The sequence below is a fragment of the Phyllopteryx taeniolatus genome, chromosome 4 (genome assembly GCF_024500385.1).
Source record: "Phyllopteryx taeniolatus isolate TA_2022b chromosome 4, UOR_Ptae_1.2, whole genome shotgun sequence".
Lineage (NCBI taxonomy): Eukaryota > Metazoa > Chordata > Actinopteri > Syngnathiformes > Syngnathidae > Phyllopteryx > Phyllopteryx taeniolatus.
In genome coordinates this window covers 1,562,784-1,578,545 of record NC_084505.1, presented here as the reverse complement: position 1 = coordinate 1,578,545, position 15,762 = coordinate 1,562,784, and the positions used below count along the sequence as shown (strand labels likewise).

The following is a 15,762-nucleotide window of genomic DNA, read 5'->3' as shown; positions in this document are numbered from 1 at the left end:
GATATAGTCGGACTCGCCTCCACGCACAGCTTGGGCTCTGGTACCAGTCCTCTCGAGAGGGGTTGGACTCTCTTCCACTCTGGAGTTGCCCACGGTGAGAGGCGCCGAGCAGGTGTGGGTATACTTATTGCTCCCCGGCTCGGCGCCTGTACGTTGGGGTTCACCCCGGTGGACGAGAGGGTAGCCTCCCTCCGCCTTCGGGTGGGGGGACGGGTCCTGACTGTTATTTGTGCCTATGCACCAAACACCAGTTCAGAGTACCCACCCTTTTTGGAGTCCTTGGAGGGGGTGCTGGAGATCGCTCCCGCTGGGGACTCCATCGTTCTGCTGGGGGACTTCAATGCTCACGTGGGCAAGGACAGTGAGACCTGGAAGGGCGTGATTGGGAGGAACGGCCCCCCCGATCAGAACCCGAGCGGTGTTCTGTTATTGGACTTCTGTGCTCGTCACGGATTGTCCATAACGAACACCATGTTCAAGCATAAGGGTGTCCACATGTGCACTTGGCACCAGGACACCCTAGGTCGCAGTTCGATGATCGACTTTGTGGTCGTGTCATCGGACTTGCGGCCGCATGTCTTGGACACTCGGGTAAAGAGAGGGGCGGAGCTGTCAACTGATCACCACCTGGTGGTGAGTTGGCTCCGATGGTGGGGGAAGATGCCGGTCCGACGTGGCAGGCCCAAACGTATTGTGAGGGTCTGCTGGGAACATCTGGCGGAATCCCCTGTCAGAAGGAGTTTCAACACCCACCTCCGACAGAACTTTGCTCATGTTCCGGGGGAGGCGGGGGACATCGAGTCCGAGTGGACCATGTTCCGTGCCTCCATTGCTGAGGCGGCCAACCGGAGCTGTGGCCGTAAGGTGGCGTCGTGGCGGAAATCCCTGAACCCGTTGGTGGACACCAATGTTGAGGGAAGGCCGTCAAGCTGAAGAAGGAGTCCTATCGGGCCTTTTGGGCCTCTGCAACATCGCGTGGACATCGGGGACAGTGCCTCTGGATTGGCAGACTGGGGTGGAAGGGGGACCAAAGGGTGTGTTCCAACTACAGGGGGATCACACTCCTCAGCCTCCCTGGTAAGGTCTATTCAGGGGTGCTGGAGAGGAGGGTCCGTCGGGAAGTTGAATCCCAGATTGAGGATGAGCAGTGTGGTTTTCGTCCTGGCCGTGGAACAGTGGACCAGCTCTACACCCTTGGCAGGGTCCTCGAGGGTGCATGGAAGTTCGCCCAACCAGTCTACGTGTGTTTTGTGGACTTGGAGAAGGCGTTCGACCGTGTCCCTGTGGGGGGTGCTTCGGGAGTGTGGGGTACCGAACCCCCTGATACGGGCTGTCCGGTCCCTGTACGACCGGAGTCAGAGTTTGGTCCGCATATCCGGCAGTAAGTCGGACTCGTTTCCGGTGAGGGTTGGACTCCGCCAAGGCTGCCCTTTGTCACCGATTCTGTTCATAACTTTTATGGACAGAATTTCTAGGTGCAGCCGAGGCGTAGATGGGGTCCGGTTTGGTGGCCTCAGTATTGCATCTCTGCTTTTTGCAGATGATGTGATTCTGTCGGCTTCACCAAGCCGTGACCTCCAACTCTCATTGGAGCAGTTCACAGCCGAGTGTAAAGCGGCTGGGATGAGAATCAGCACCTCCAAATCTGAGACCATGGTCCCCAGTCGGAAAAAGGTGGCGTGCCCTCTCCAGGTCAGGGATGAGATCCTTCCCCAAGTGGAGGAGTTAAAGTATCTTGGGCTCTTGTTCACAAGTGAGGGAAGAATGGAACCGGAGATCGACAGGCGGATCGGTGCAGCGTCTGCAGTGATGCGGACTTTGTATCGATCCGTTGTGGTAAAGAAGGAGCTAAGCCGAAAGGTGAAGCTCTCGATTTACCGGTCGATCTACGTTCCCACCCTCACCTAGGGTGACGAGCTGTGGGTCGTGACCGAAAGAACGAGATCCCGGCCGGATACAAGCGGCCGAAATGAGTTTCCTCCGCAGGGTGTCCGGGCTCTCCCTTAGAGATAGGGTGAGAAGCTCGGTCATCCGGAAGGATCTCAGAGTAGAGCCGTTACTCCTTCACATCGAGAGGAGCCAGATGAGGTGCCTGGGGCATCTGATTCGGATGCGTCCCGGACGCCTCCCTGTTGAGGTGTTCCGGGCACGTCCCACCGGGAGGAGACCCCGGGGACGACCCAGGACACGCTGGAGAGACTACATCCTTCGGCTGGCCTGGGAACGCCTCGGGATCCCCCCGGAAGAGATGGATGAAGTGGCTGGGGAAAGGGAAGTCTGGGCGTCCCTGCTGAAGCTCTTGCGCCCACAACCCGACCTCGGATAAGCGGTAGAAGATGGATGGAAATAAGTAGCTCAATGCATGCATCGCACCACACTGCCCCCGAGAGGCCAGGGTGCGCTAAGCAGGAACAGCAGATACAGTCATTGACTGTCTAAAAAGAAATAAAAAAAATTCCTCCTAACTTTAAATTTGAATAGATCTGTCACGTGTGGGGAGTAGCTGGACCAAAGAGCTGGCAGGGGCAGATGTAAAATGATGAACAGTTTAGTGAGGAAAGGTTATGGAGGTGGTCCTGGATGTGTTGGCAGGTGGCAGGCAGTGGACAGAACAGGCGGCTGGCTTGGTGCCAGGAATGACGTGGGTCAGGAACACTGGGAGTACTGGGAACGAGGAGACAAGAGTTAACAAGGGAACCGAGGAACAGTATAGCTTACTTGACATAAGGTGGGCCATGGTACCGGTAGGAGAGGCTGCAATACTTAAGCGAGGATTTCCGGGAACAAGCAGGCTTATCTACGCCGGTGGTGATGAGGCTGATTGAAGACAGGTGCTGAAAACAGAGAGGGGAGGGGGGAGAGAGAGTACACAAAGCGCCCTCCTGGCTCCAATAATGGAACTGCAGGGCAGTATATGACAAGGTTTTTGCACTAACCAGCTGTGGGTGTGCATAACTATAAGTGTTGTATAAAATTTTATGTTAATATGAGTATATTTTGACATTTTTGGAGCGGTTTTATGGTGGTATTTTACAGTTTTCACCCTGTCCCTAACACAGGGTTTGGATATATGAAGCTCTATTGTTCTACTAAAAAAAATGCTAAAATGGTGTAACTTTTACCATAAATTTGTTAAAATATAAAAGAATTAATGATTTCTCATCATATATATAAAACATTTCAAATTCTGTCTTTTATTTTTACTAAAATATGTCTGTCCATTAAAGTTGCTGTCATTACCGGCACTTTGACCATTTGCAGATCAATCAAGTTTATTCAAAATCGGATTCTTTAATTCCCTGTGTCATTTTGTCTTGTCACTCAAGCACATGCTAGGGCAGAGAGAAGTCATGCATTTTGATAACTGGAAGAGTAAGTTTTTTCCTCATTTGTACCCTGAAGTCACATTATATTTTTATTGCATGTCATTACCAAACGACTTGTAGTGTTAATATTTTTAAAGATTTTCCTGTAAAAACTTGATAATCATATAAAATGTTGTACAGGACTAGCTAGCTAAAAGAAAAATTTAAGATAACTATACCAGCATAGCACAGTTAGCTAAAAACTTTAAAATGTCATTACCATGACAAGATGAATCAATTTTTAATCAATATGCCATTGTGGCGGTAATGACATTTCTCGAGGGTATCTGACAAAAAGACCAAATAAAAAAAATAAAAAATCTTAAATCAATATATATGGACATGAACAGATTCTGAGTCACAGAAAGATGACAATTAAGGTAAGGTAGGTATATATAGTTTTTGTGACATTTTATTTTTGAGAAAAAACGAAAATCAAGTGTCCGAAATCAAATAAACACCGATCTGTGATACGAAATTAGACCAAACCTTTCCTGTTTTAGGTCAACTAGGATTAGAACAAATATTTCTATTTGTTGAATGCCAGAATAATGAGAGGATTTTTTTTTAGACGACATACGTTTTTAGCCATAACTCTTTTTTTCTGTATTTTTAAAAAAATGTCTATTATTTTAATATATTATTATTTTACTTCTTACTAATTTATTGTCTGGTTGTTCTTTTAAGTTACATTTAAAGTTTAGTTTTGGTAGTTAAATAACTACAGTTTTAAAATAAACGAATAATCATGTTTATTAACCGGGGAGAACATGCAAACTCCACATATCAATATCAATGAAAATAATTGTGATTATTATTCTTTTCCATAATCACCCAGCCCTAGTGTAGTGTCCCCCTTCACACTGCACAGGCGCACAGCATCTGCAAGGCAAACCCAAATAAACATGTTGGATCATATAGCTAATACCACTCAACTTAAAAACATTGAAGAATTGAGAGCTAATACATATGAATGGTATCGGCAGTGATCGGCAGATCTCACTCAATGATGATTGGTATCAGAATCTGCACCATAAAACCCTGATTGGCGCACCCCTGGCGGTACATACAGGGTGCTTTTTGCTCAATTTAGTCACTGTGTGACATATGGCCAATCTGATGATCTGTAAGTGGCAAAACCTTTAAGTTAAGTAGGTGAAAAACATGGCAAATGTGGCCAGAGAGGAATAAGAGAAAAATGGATCATCATCACGTACCCAGAAGAGCGTTTGGATGAAGGGAGATGAAGGAAATTATTTGTTTTCTCTCAAGGTTTCTTCATTTTAGTTTGAACAAATTGAACACTTCCAAAACTTGTAGTAGTACAAAGAACATGTCTCGTTCCTAGTCAGCTGGTCTAAGCTCATAAATGCACAGCCATTAACCTAATGGATTTATACAATGTGTCACAAAATGCTAAAATGCTATCTGCTTTAGTAAAGATACAAAGGCTGTTGATGCTTTAAAAAAAATGTAAAGCCTTAACTTTTATGCGTAATATGAATTTAAGAAATAAAAACTGTTGCTCCTATAAAAAAGGAAACCAATTAGTTGTACGCTATTAAGTGAAAGGTCTTGTTTTCTCTTTTGTATTCAAAAATTGCTCTTTAACCAAGCAAAAATATAGTTCATCCAAATAATCAATTGTTTGATTGAATTTTCAGTAGGATACTCAAGTACTAAAATATTCGTAAGCTGCAGCCCTACATTCAAATCCCCTGTTATATTGTCGTATTTTTATTGTTTCATAAAATCCTTGTTTCGGGTCCCTGTGTGATTAAGCTGCAAAAAAATGCTCCTCAAAATTAGAAAGTTGCTCCTCAGATGAAGAAATGAGGAGCAAAACTGATCCTCAGAGAGGAAAGAAAAATAGAATAAAAATCAAGCCTTGGAAAGGGAAGCCACTGAGCAGATTTAGGAGCAGTGACACCAGGAATAAAAATAATGACAAAGATGTGTTTAGTTGTAAGAGATGTGTGGGAAAACACAGACCAGGACAATGCCCTCCCTATGAAAAAAGGTGTGCAAAATGCATAGGAAAAAAACATTATGATAGAATGTGGCTGTCCAAAATGAAGCGACAGGATGTGCAGACAGTGCAGGAGGACACAGATGACAGTGATGATTTGAGTGAAACATTTTTCATGAAGAATAAGAATAAAAACTGACTGTCAGACTGAAAATACAGTAAAAAATGACAAATGAAGTTTATGGCGAAATGGTAGCATTTAAAATCGACACAGGGTTCAAAGGCTTATAATAACCAGCTAATACATACAACAGGTGGTTTCAGACTTAAAGTGACAATATAAAGCAAACAACATAACCCATCAGTCAACATTGTGCCTGATGGACATGAGTCAATCTTTTGAGACAAAAGCATCAGAATCCCTGGGAATAGTGAAGAGAATTGATCAGATAAACGCAGACAACACAAACATAGTCAAACAAGGCAAAAGACCAGAGCACCAACACAGCAAGGGAAGTGAAAACATTGTGGACAAGTTTCCATCTGTCTTCAAAGGACATGGGACATTACCTTAAATGTACAAAATTCACCTCAAAGATGATGCCAAGCCAGTAGTGCATGCCCCAAGGAGAGTGCCAGCACCACTCAGAGCTGGATTGAAAAAAGAGCTTGAAAGAATGACTCAAGTGGGTGTTCATTGAGCGAGTGGAAGAACCCACTGACTGGGTGAACTCCATCACGCGTGTCAAGAAGAAAAATACAGCTGCCTTAAAGTCTGCCTGGATCCCAAAGACTTAAATGAAAATATCAAAAGAGAACACTACCAAATTCCAAAACGAGAAGAAATAATGAGTGAAATGGCTGGCGCTAGGTTTTTTACCAAATTGGATGCCTCACATGGGTTTTGGCAGTTGAGGCTGGACCCTGAAAGGCACAAGTACACCACATTTAGCACTCTGTTTGGATGCTACCGTTTCTTGGGGCTATCATTTGGCATTAGATCTGCACCAGAGATTATTCACAGAGCAATGGAGTCCATGATAGAGGGTCTGGACGGCATCAGAGTCTATATACAGCAGCTAAAATAATTATTACGTCACGATTTTTCTCACAAAATATACTTCTAAAGGTGCTATTGACCTGAAAATTTCACCAGATGTTGGGAACAACCCAAGTAATGCATAGATACAAAGAAAGTAGAACAAATAAGCTTGGAAATTAAGTTGTGTGTACAAATGTGAAATGACACAGGGAAAAAGTATTGAACACATGGAGGTGCAAAAAGGCATGGAAAGCCAAGACAACACCTAAAATCGATCAATAATCAAACAGCAATCCAGCCCCTTGTCAGTGCAAATAAATATCAAATGGTTTAGTCCTAATTGATGGCCTACAAAAAGGTCTCATTGCCAAGGTGTGAGTCAAGACACATCTCATGATGGGTAAGAGCAGAGAGCTGTCTCAAGACCATCGCAAAGTAATTGTTGTAAAACATAACGATGGCACTGTTTACAGACGTATATCTAAGCTTCTGAATGTTCCAGTGAGCACGGTGAGCATTATACGTAAGAGGAAAGCCAATCATACCATCATTAATTTGGCTCCATCAGGTGCTCCTCACAGATTTCTGACAGAGGAGTGCAAAGACTAATTAGAAGAGTTGTCCAAGAACCAAGGAGCACCTGTGGAGAGCTTAAAAAAAACCTGGAATTAGCAGGTACTGTTGTCACAAGTAAAACAGTGAGTAATGCTCTCTGCTGCCATGGCCTGTATGCGCAGTCACCACGCAAGACCCAATTGCTGAAAAAAGAAAAGCATGTCAGAGCTCGTTTAAGTTTGCTGAACAACATTTGGACAAGCCAGTTAAATACTGGGATAATATAGTCTGGTCTGATGAGAGCAAAATTGAACTGTTTGAATATGAGTGGGCAAATGTACCAAGACATTCTTGAAAAACAATCGGCTGCCATCTACGAGGATGATGAAAATGAAACGAGGGTGGAATTTCAGCAAGATAATGATCCAAAACAAACCGCCAAGGAAACTCAATTGTTTTCAGAGGGGAAAAAAATAAAGCTGCTAGAATGACCTAGCCAATCATCTGACTTGAATCCAATTGGAAATCTATGGAAAGAACTGAAATTCAAAATCCATAAAAGAAGCCCACAGAACCTTCAAGATTTGAAGACTGCTTGTGTAGAGGAATGGACCAAAATCACACCAGAGCAATACATGCGACTCGTTTCTCCATACAGGAGGCATTTTGAAGTTGCCATTGCAAACAAAGGCTTTTGTACAAAGTTTTAAATACCAGTTGGCGTGTTCAATACTTTTTCCCTGTGTCATTTCACATTATTACACGCAACCAAATTTCTGAGCTTATTTGTTCTACTTTGTTTGTATGTATGGCTTACTTGGGTTGTTCCCAACATGTGGTGAAATTTTCATTCCAATACCACCTTTGGAAATACATTTAATGAGAAAAATTGTGACGTGTTAACTACTTATTTCAGCCGCTGTAGATGACTTGGTAATCTGGGGAAAAACAGAACAACAACATGATGAAAGGCTGGAGAAACTCTTGCAGAGTCAAATGGGATGGACTAAAATCAAATCAACACAGAGATGACGTTCTTTGGAGACAAGGTCACAAGGGAAGGGGTGAAGCCTGATCTGACAAAAGTGTAAGCATTCTTGGACATGCTCGCCCCCACAGACACCATCCCAGTTTACACACTGATGAAAAATCCAAATTGCAAAAATTTTAATAATTTTGTTTCAAAGTGTCTCGCAGTTGCATTTTCACTGCCAACAGATGGCTCACATTGAGGTCATCACTGATTTTGATTGGCTCCCATTGGCACAAACTCAAAATGGCAGTGAGTTTCTCACTTCTTTCACACACTACACCATCCCAGCTTTCAAATGATACCTGTTATGAAAAATCTGATTGGAAAAATTTGGAATAATTTTAGTTCAAAATGTCTAGCAGTTGCATTTTCATTGGCTATATTAGATTCACTTGTGAGGTTATGGGTTGGCTCCCATCCCAGCTTTCAGATGAGACTTTTGAAAAATCCTATTTTGAATAATTTTGGTTCAAAATGGCGGCACGGTGGACGAAGGGTTAGCACATCTGCCTCACAGTTCTAAAGACCCGGTTCAAATCCCACCTAGCCTGTGTGGAGTTTGTATGTTCTCCCCATGCCTGCGTGGGTTTTCTCCAGATACTCCGGTTTCCTCCCACATCCCCAAAACATGCACGGTAGGTTAATTGAAAACTCTAAATTGCCCATAGGTGTGAATGTGAGTGCAAATGGTTGTTTGTTTATATGTGCCCTGCGATTTGGTGGCGACCAGTTCAGGGTGTACCTCGCCTCTCGCCCGAAGATAGCTGGGATAGAGTCCAGCACGCCTAGTGAGGATAAGTGGTACGGAAAATGAATGAATGAATGAATGAATGTCTACCTGTTGCATATTCACTGCCATAGATGGTTCACGTTTGAGGTCATCACTGATTTTGATGCCACAAAAACTAAATAGTCTTTAGTTTCTCACCCATTCCACACTCTACACCATCCCAGCTGTGAAATGACACCTCTTGTGAAAAATCTGATTGGCAAAAATGGAAATAATTTTAGTTCAAAATGTCTACCAGTTGCATTTTCATTGGCTATATTACATTCTCTTTTGAGGTCATAACTGAATGTTGGTTGTCTCCCATTGCTACAAAATCAAAATGGCGTTGAGTTTCTCACCTGTTTCACACGCTAAGCTAACTTGCTGGTAGTAGACCGGATGTTGCCAGGCAGCATGGAGTATGCATTTTTCGTCACCGAGAGTTGCTTAAACAGACCTTGGCCACGGCCACAATCATGATTAAAGTAAGCAATTTTAAACTAACAAAAAGCGTTTTGGCAACTTATTTTCTGGACAGAAAATACACCCGCCGCCCACTTTATATACATTGTATCTAAACCTGCAACCTCAAAAAACTGCAAACATGACTTAAACAGGGGGCTATAGCTAGTATTCAAATAATCAAATTTGACTTTTTATTTATTGGACTATTATTTTGGAATAATACAAGGTGTAAGGGATCGAACTGATTCGACCATCGTTCGCCAAATACAATAGGAATATGGATTGGGTTTTTAGGGGGTGGGTCCGATCACTAATATACTGTATGTGTGCATATGTGTGTGTGTATATATACACACATATATATATATGGTGGTGCGGTGAACGACTGGTTAGATCATCTGCCAAGCACATCTGCCTCTGCCTGAGGACCCGGTTCAAATCCGGCCTCGCCTGTGTGGAGTTTGCATGTTATCCCCGTGCCCGTGTGGGTTTTCTCCAGATTCTTCGGTTTCCTTCCATGTTCCAAAAACATGCATGCGTTTCTCGCCATTGTATAGATGGCCAATTAATTACTGCATTGTGATCATATCATTGTAAAATGGCAATAATATTGTATGGACGAAAATTCACCAGTTCAGTGCATCCAGTAGGAACGCGTTAGTAACATGCTGATGCTTTAATAAAAGAGTAAAACCAATCGCAACAACCGACCTCCATCTTGCTAAATCACGTGATGTTTACATAGATCTGCGCATGTCACACATCTGTAAAACGCTCGTTCTATTTAAATGTAGTCTCACATGCAAACAGCAGAATGGAATAGATCACATCACATGTAAACAATTGACCTGATATCTTCAAACGGAATGATTTCGAACAGAATGGGAGGGGTTGGGGGGAAAGGTCTGGATGTAAACCTGATTACGGATTAAGATTAAAAATATGACTTCTGAAAATAACCAACAAAAGATCGTATTAACGTCGATCTTGATAGTAAGGTGTTATGTATGCATGTGTGTCTGTTTCCAGCAGTTTTAGGGTTAAGACTTGGTTTTATTAGTCTCAGTCTCATACTTAATTTATAGCGCTTCAAAAACTGATGGCAAGATGGCCAACTACAAAGGAAGCAGTTTTCACAACGGCATTTCAATATTCCAAACTGTATTACTGATGAACAAATCGAAAAAAATGTAGCTAAAATCGTTCTAATTTGAATTTATGATTACGTGTTACAAGCAATAGAATTGGACTGATCACAATAAAACAGTCAAATGTAAATAGTGACTCTAAAGCCAAACAAAATGAATTAGGGAAGCTGGTTATCGTTCAAGGTGTTTACATTTATGAAAATTTTCTCCCCCTAACAAATAGTGGAAATGGAAAAAAAACTACAATAAAAACATTTTAACATTTTGCAACAACCATACAAGTGTTTTTTAATTTAGTTTTTTAACTGCTAACAAAAATAAAAGAAAATTACTCACCCATCAATGATGTGTGTCGTAGGTGTGAAGAACACTTGCTGAAAGACTTCATAACGCTTTTTACCATTTTTAACTGCCATACAAGTGTATAAATAAGTTAAACCACTCTGGTAAAACAACAACTTTAGACTGATGTGGTATGCTTTGGATCAGGATTTGTCTTTAATAAACTTACAAAACAACACATTTTGTACACACCATCGACTTTGATGACCCTTGGCAGACAATTGCAGTGGCAGGATTTCTCTGTATGCCTGGGAAGTCAATCTCTTCAGAAACACAACATACTTTGCCGCGTCATCATTATTATTGAGCTCAACGGAACCATATTGTACTGAGCAGGCAGGAAGGGTAGTATAAGCTTCTTATGCTTTCATATTTTCCATTCCTGCTTCCATGGCTATAATTGCACTTTTCCACTTTGTCATCAGTCATACCTTCTGTTTTTGGATCATAAAACAGAAAAAAAAGACAAATTTAAAGTTAGTCCTTAGCCAAATTCTTACAGGATTTGTTGATATCGCCACATGATGATGATGATGATGGGTCGACCTTATTGTATAACTTTGAGAGGCATACTATTCCAGAATATATTGATGGAACTCAAAATTGTACCACTTGAAGAGCAATCGACTCAAACCATTGCATTCATAGTACTGGAATTTAAATTGAAATCCGGTTTTGACTGTATAATGAGCTTTATTTCATAATGCTCAGAGGAGTTAGCCGATGTTTTCTCTAGCTAAGAAAACAATTCCGATGGTCAGATAGTACCACTGTCCTCTGTTTAAATTGGAACGAAAGAAGTCGGTTAATGTATCACGTGGTTTTATTAAAGGCAACGTTACGTATGTGCTGACTTACTATTCAAGGTTTTAGGGTTTTTGACTTTGTTTGCCACCTCAACTTTTAAAATCAGTATTTTGTAATGGACAATTGGTAATTGCAAAAATATGACTTCCGTATTTCTTAGAAATCCCGAGTTTTAACGATAGATCTATTATGCCGATGACATTTTAATTTTTTTCAACTCTAACATTTCAAAATCTGTGTATTTATTATTAATAATATTACCCGTACGCTGACTAACATCTATTACTCAACATTGGGGTTTTTTTCACCTCAACTTTCAAAAAACTATTTTCTCTCTGCTTAAAAAGAAGGGATTTATCCATCTCATCACAGAAAACCTAACTAGCCATTAAACAATGGATCCCTGACTAAAATAAACTTTTGTTTATTATTTTTAATGCAACATTCTCATTGACATCAAGCTATAAAATATTACATTACCAAGACAAATAGGGAGTGCTCAATCTGCCTCCATTACCCATCATGAGATGTGTTTTGACTCGCACCTTGACAATGTGACCTTTTTGTGAGCCATCACTTAGGACTGAACCAGCTGATATTTCTTTTCACTGACAAGGGGCTGGATTGCTGTTTGATTATTGATAGATTTTAGGTGTTGTCTAGGCTTTCCATGCCTTTTTGCACCTCCCTTTCTTCATGTGTTGAATACTTTTTCACACATCACACACACAACTTCACTTCTGAGCTTATTTGTCGTACTTTCTTTGAATGTATGGATTACTTGTGTTGTTCCCAACATCTGGTGAAATTTTCAGGTCAGTAGCATCTTATATATATATATATATATATATATATATATACATAAAATGTGCTGAAACTGAAAAACTTGGTCGCACCAGTGCAAAAGTTAGTGTTGAGCCCTGCACAGCTTGAGCTCTGGTACCAGTCCTCTTGAGAGGGGTTGGACTTTCTTCCACTCTGGAGTTGCCCACAGTAAGAGGGGTATACTTATTGCCCTACATCTTGGTGCCTGTATGTTGAGGTTTACCCTGGTGGACGAGAGGGTAGCCACCCTCTGCCTTCGGGTGGTGGACGGGTCCTGACTGTTGTTTGTGCCTATGCTCCGAACAGCAGTTCAGAGTATCCACCCTTTTTGGAGTCCTTGTAGGGGGTGCTGGAGAGCGCTCCCGCTGGGGACTCCCTCATTCTGCTGGTGGACTTCAATGCTCACATGGGCAATGACAGTGAGACCTGGAAGGGCGTAATCGGGAAGAACACCCCGAGCAGAAACTGAATGGTGTTATGTTACTGGACTTCTATGCTCGTCACGGATTGTCCATAACGAACACCTTGTTCAGACATAAGGGTGGCCACATGTGCACTTGGCACCAGGACACCCTAGTTTGCAGTTTGATGATCGACTTTGTGGTTCTTCATCGGACTTGTGGCCCCATGTCTTGGACACTCGGCTACACAGTGGGTCAGAGTTGTCAACCGATCACCACCTGGTGGTGTGTTGGCTCTGAGGGTGGGGGAAGATGCCAGAACGACCTGGCAGACCCAAACGTATTGTGAGGGTCTGTTGAGAATATATGGCACAGGCCCCTGTCAGAAGGAGCACATTTCCAGTACATTTGTCACAAAATATTTCAAATACAAACTACAAGTTTTCTCCTTTAAAGTACTTCTCCTGGAGTCTAACACACTTTCCCAGCCTTCTTTGCAATACCTTCATGCTCAACTGCAAGGATTCCTTTGGGATCCTCAACAGACCTCTCAAATTGGTCCATCGAGATATTGTCCCCGTCATAGAAATGGGTCTTCATGATGACCTGCTTGAGCTCGGCAAAGATGAACAATCACACTGAGGAGGTTGGGTGAGTAGGAGGTTGCTCCAGCATGACAACATTCTTGTCGGCCAGGAACTGTCGGATGCTCAGGGCATTGTGAGCAGGCATGTTGTCATGGTGAAGCAGCAACAAGTTTTCTAGCAACAACTCTCGCCTCTTCTCGCACACTCAACACAGCAAATGTTGCATTATCTCTTTGTAGAGATGGTTAATCATCTGAAATCTGAAATATTTCTGACACACCTTGTACTTCTATACATAGGATGGCCGTGGCAATGCCCAGAGACTTTCTCTCTGAAGATCAGATAAGCTGTTCAATTTGTCTGGAAGTCTTCCGCAACCCAGTGACAACACCATGTGGCCACAGTTTCTGTCAAGCCTGTATTTCCTCCTACTGGGATAGAAGAGAAACCACCAAGGTCTACCTTTGTCCCCTCTGTAAGGAATCATTTCACAAGCGACCAGAACTTCATGTCAATCGAGCTCTCAAGGAAATCACACAACAGTTCAAAAAAATCACCAACACTGGAGTTGCAGCTGATGTAGGAGGGAAAGGGGGAATGGAAGATACAGCCCTGTCCTCCTTTCATAGTAAACTGTTTCCCCAAAGCACCAGTCTTGCCCACCCGTCCATGCAGATGCAGAGCAATGACCATAGCGACCCTCCTCCACCTTACTCACATCCAAGCAGGTAAAATGCTAAATCTTGTGTTTTCAAAAATTAGGACTTTTTGGGATATTACACTGAAACTTTTCAGAATGTACAGCACTGTGGAAAAGTCTTAGGCCAACACTAGTTTGTTTTTAATGTGTACTTTTTTTTTTGCATTATTGATTGACATATGAACCAGTTTAGTAGGACAAATACATTTAGCATGATTACTCAAAAACAACAAAAACAATTTCCACAAAGGTTTCTAAGGGTGTTGCATGAGACAAGGAAGAGCATTGTGTCAATCAAGATAAAGGAACAGATACAGAAATACATATTTTTATTTATTTTGTTTTGTTTTTTAACTATTTGAGTCACTATGGCATAAATGCCACCCGTTCACCTGATAGTAATGATGGTGGCTGGGCATCATCCTTCATAAACCAGGAAGCATCCTTCTGACAAATATTGGGACAAACAAGCACAAAGATGGTGTTTTATTTTTTATCATCACTTATCAACAGTTTTGACCTTGTGGAGGTACATGATGTGCTCTACTGAGTGGCATTCTAGTTATATAAAGTCACAATGGCATTGATAAAAGGTCCAATAAGATGGCAGACTAAGACTTTTGCAAAGTTACGCATGTTATTATTGTTAGCAAACAAGATAACATACTCCTTCCATGAAAATGCTAGATAGGAGCTACTGTAAGTGTATTTCTCAAAACACCAATTATAACCATTTATTAGGCTTGGCTAATTAGGGATGTGATTTACAAAATGTAAAGAAAATCAGCATAACAAACCAAAATGACAGGTTTTATGTAATGTTGCAACAGGAACAGTTGGAACCATCCCAGTGACTCCTCTCCTTGTTCACCCATGTGTTCAATCCACCAACGACTTAAGGAGTTGTTCTGTCGAACTGATGCAAGCTGTGTGTGCAGCGTTTGTGCAGAGTCATTCGCGCACAAAGGGCACGACATCATTCCAGTCAAGACAGAATGGGACATTAAGAAGGTGAGCAAGAATGCCCTTTGGTAGTAAAGTAGAATTGCATGGGACGATATTTTTTGTTCTATTGCATTTTGGAAAATACCTCTTCATACAATATTGTAGCGTATATTGGTTTTGGATAAAAACGTAATTAATTTTGAAAAGGAACACAGCGGAAAGCGAAGGCCTGCGTTCACTTCCGGTTTAGTTCGACGTACATTTAACGTTACAATCAAACTATCTTTGTCTCGAAAAGGGGCACCGTGTCTCTTTTTATGTGTATATCGTAGGAAAAGCGATGGAAAACTATCAATCTCTGTTATCTAGAAGCCTGCTACATTTATGAAATAAGAGTTCTCGATGACAACGGATTTGACTATCTCACTCAAACACACACAAAGCACAACAGGAAGTGAAATTCTATAGAAAAATTTTATTAAATCTAAAAGGGAAACCTACAGGGAAACAATGCAGAGGGATTTTACTATCCATCTATCCATTTTCTTTACCGCTTATCCTCACTAGGGTCGCGGGCTGCTGGAGCCTATAGCCCAGCTCTCTTCGGATGCGAGGCGGGGTACACCCTGAACTGGTCGCCAGCCAATCGCAGAAGAAAATAATATTTATGGTAATAGAAAGAAAAATATGCATACGTTATGAAAAATAGGACATCGTGTGTGGCTGGACTCGAAACGAGCGTGAATAGGTTACAACCTACTAGTAATTAGCTAGTACAAAGTTGGAGCTGGTATTTTACTCCAAAATTA

At 41.9% G+C, this 15,762-nt stretch overlaps 1 protein-coding gene across 5 annotated transcripts in view; it reads left to right on the top strand.

Moving 5' to 3' along the window:
• LOC133477377 (E3 ubiquitin-protein ligase TRIM21-like) overlaps positions 1-15,762 on the top strand; it is an 88,229-nt gene that overhangs the window by 5,455 nt on the left and 67,012 nt on the right. For all 5 annotated transcript variants that reach the window (XM_061772030.1, XM_061772027.1, XM_061772028.1 and 2 more), the window contains 2 exons: positions 13,608-14,036; positions 14,839-15,019. In XM_061772030.1, the coding sequence (XP_061628014.1) occupies positions 13,609-14,036; positions 14,839-15,019 (609 nt within the window). In that variant the 5' untranslated portion in view covers position 13,608. The remainder of the gene's footprint in view (positions 1-13,607; positions 14,037-14,838; positions 15,020-15,762) is intronic.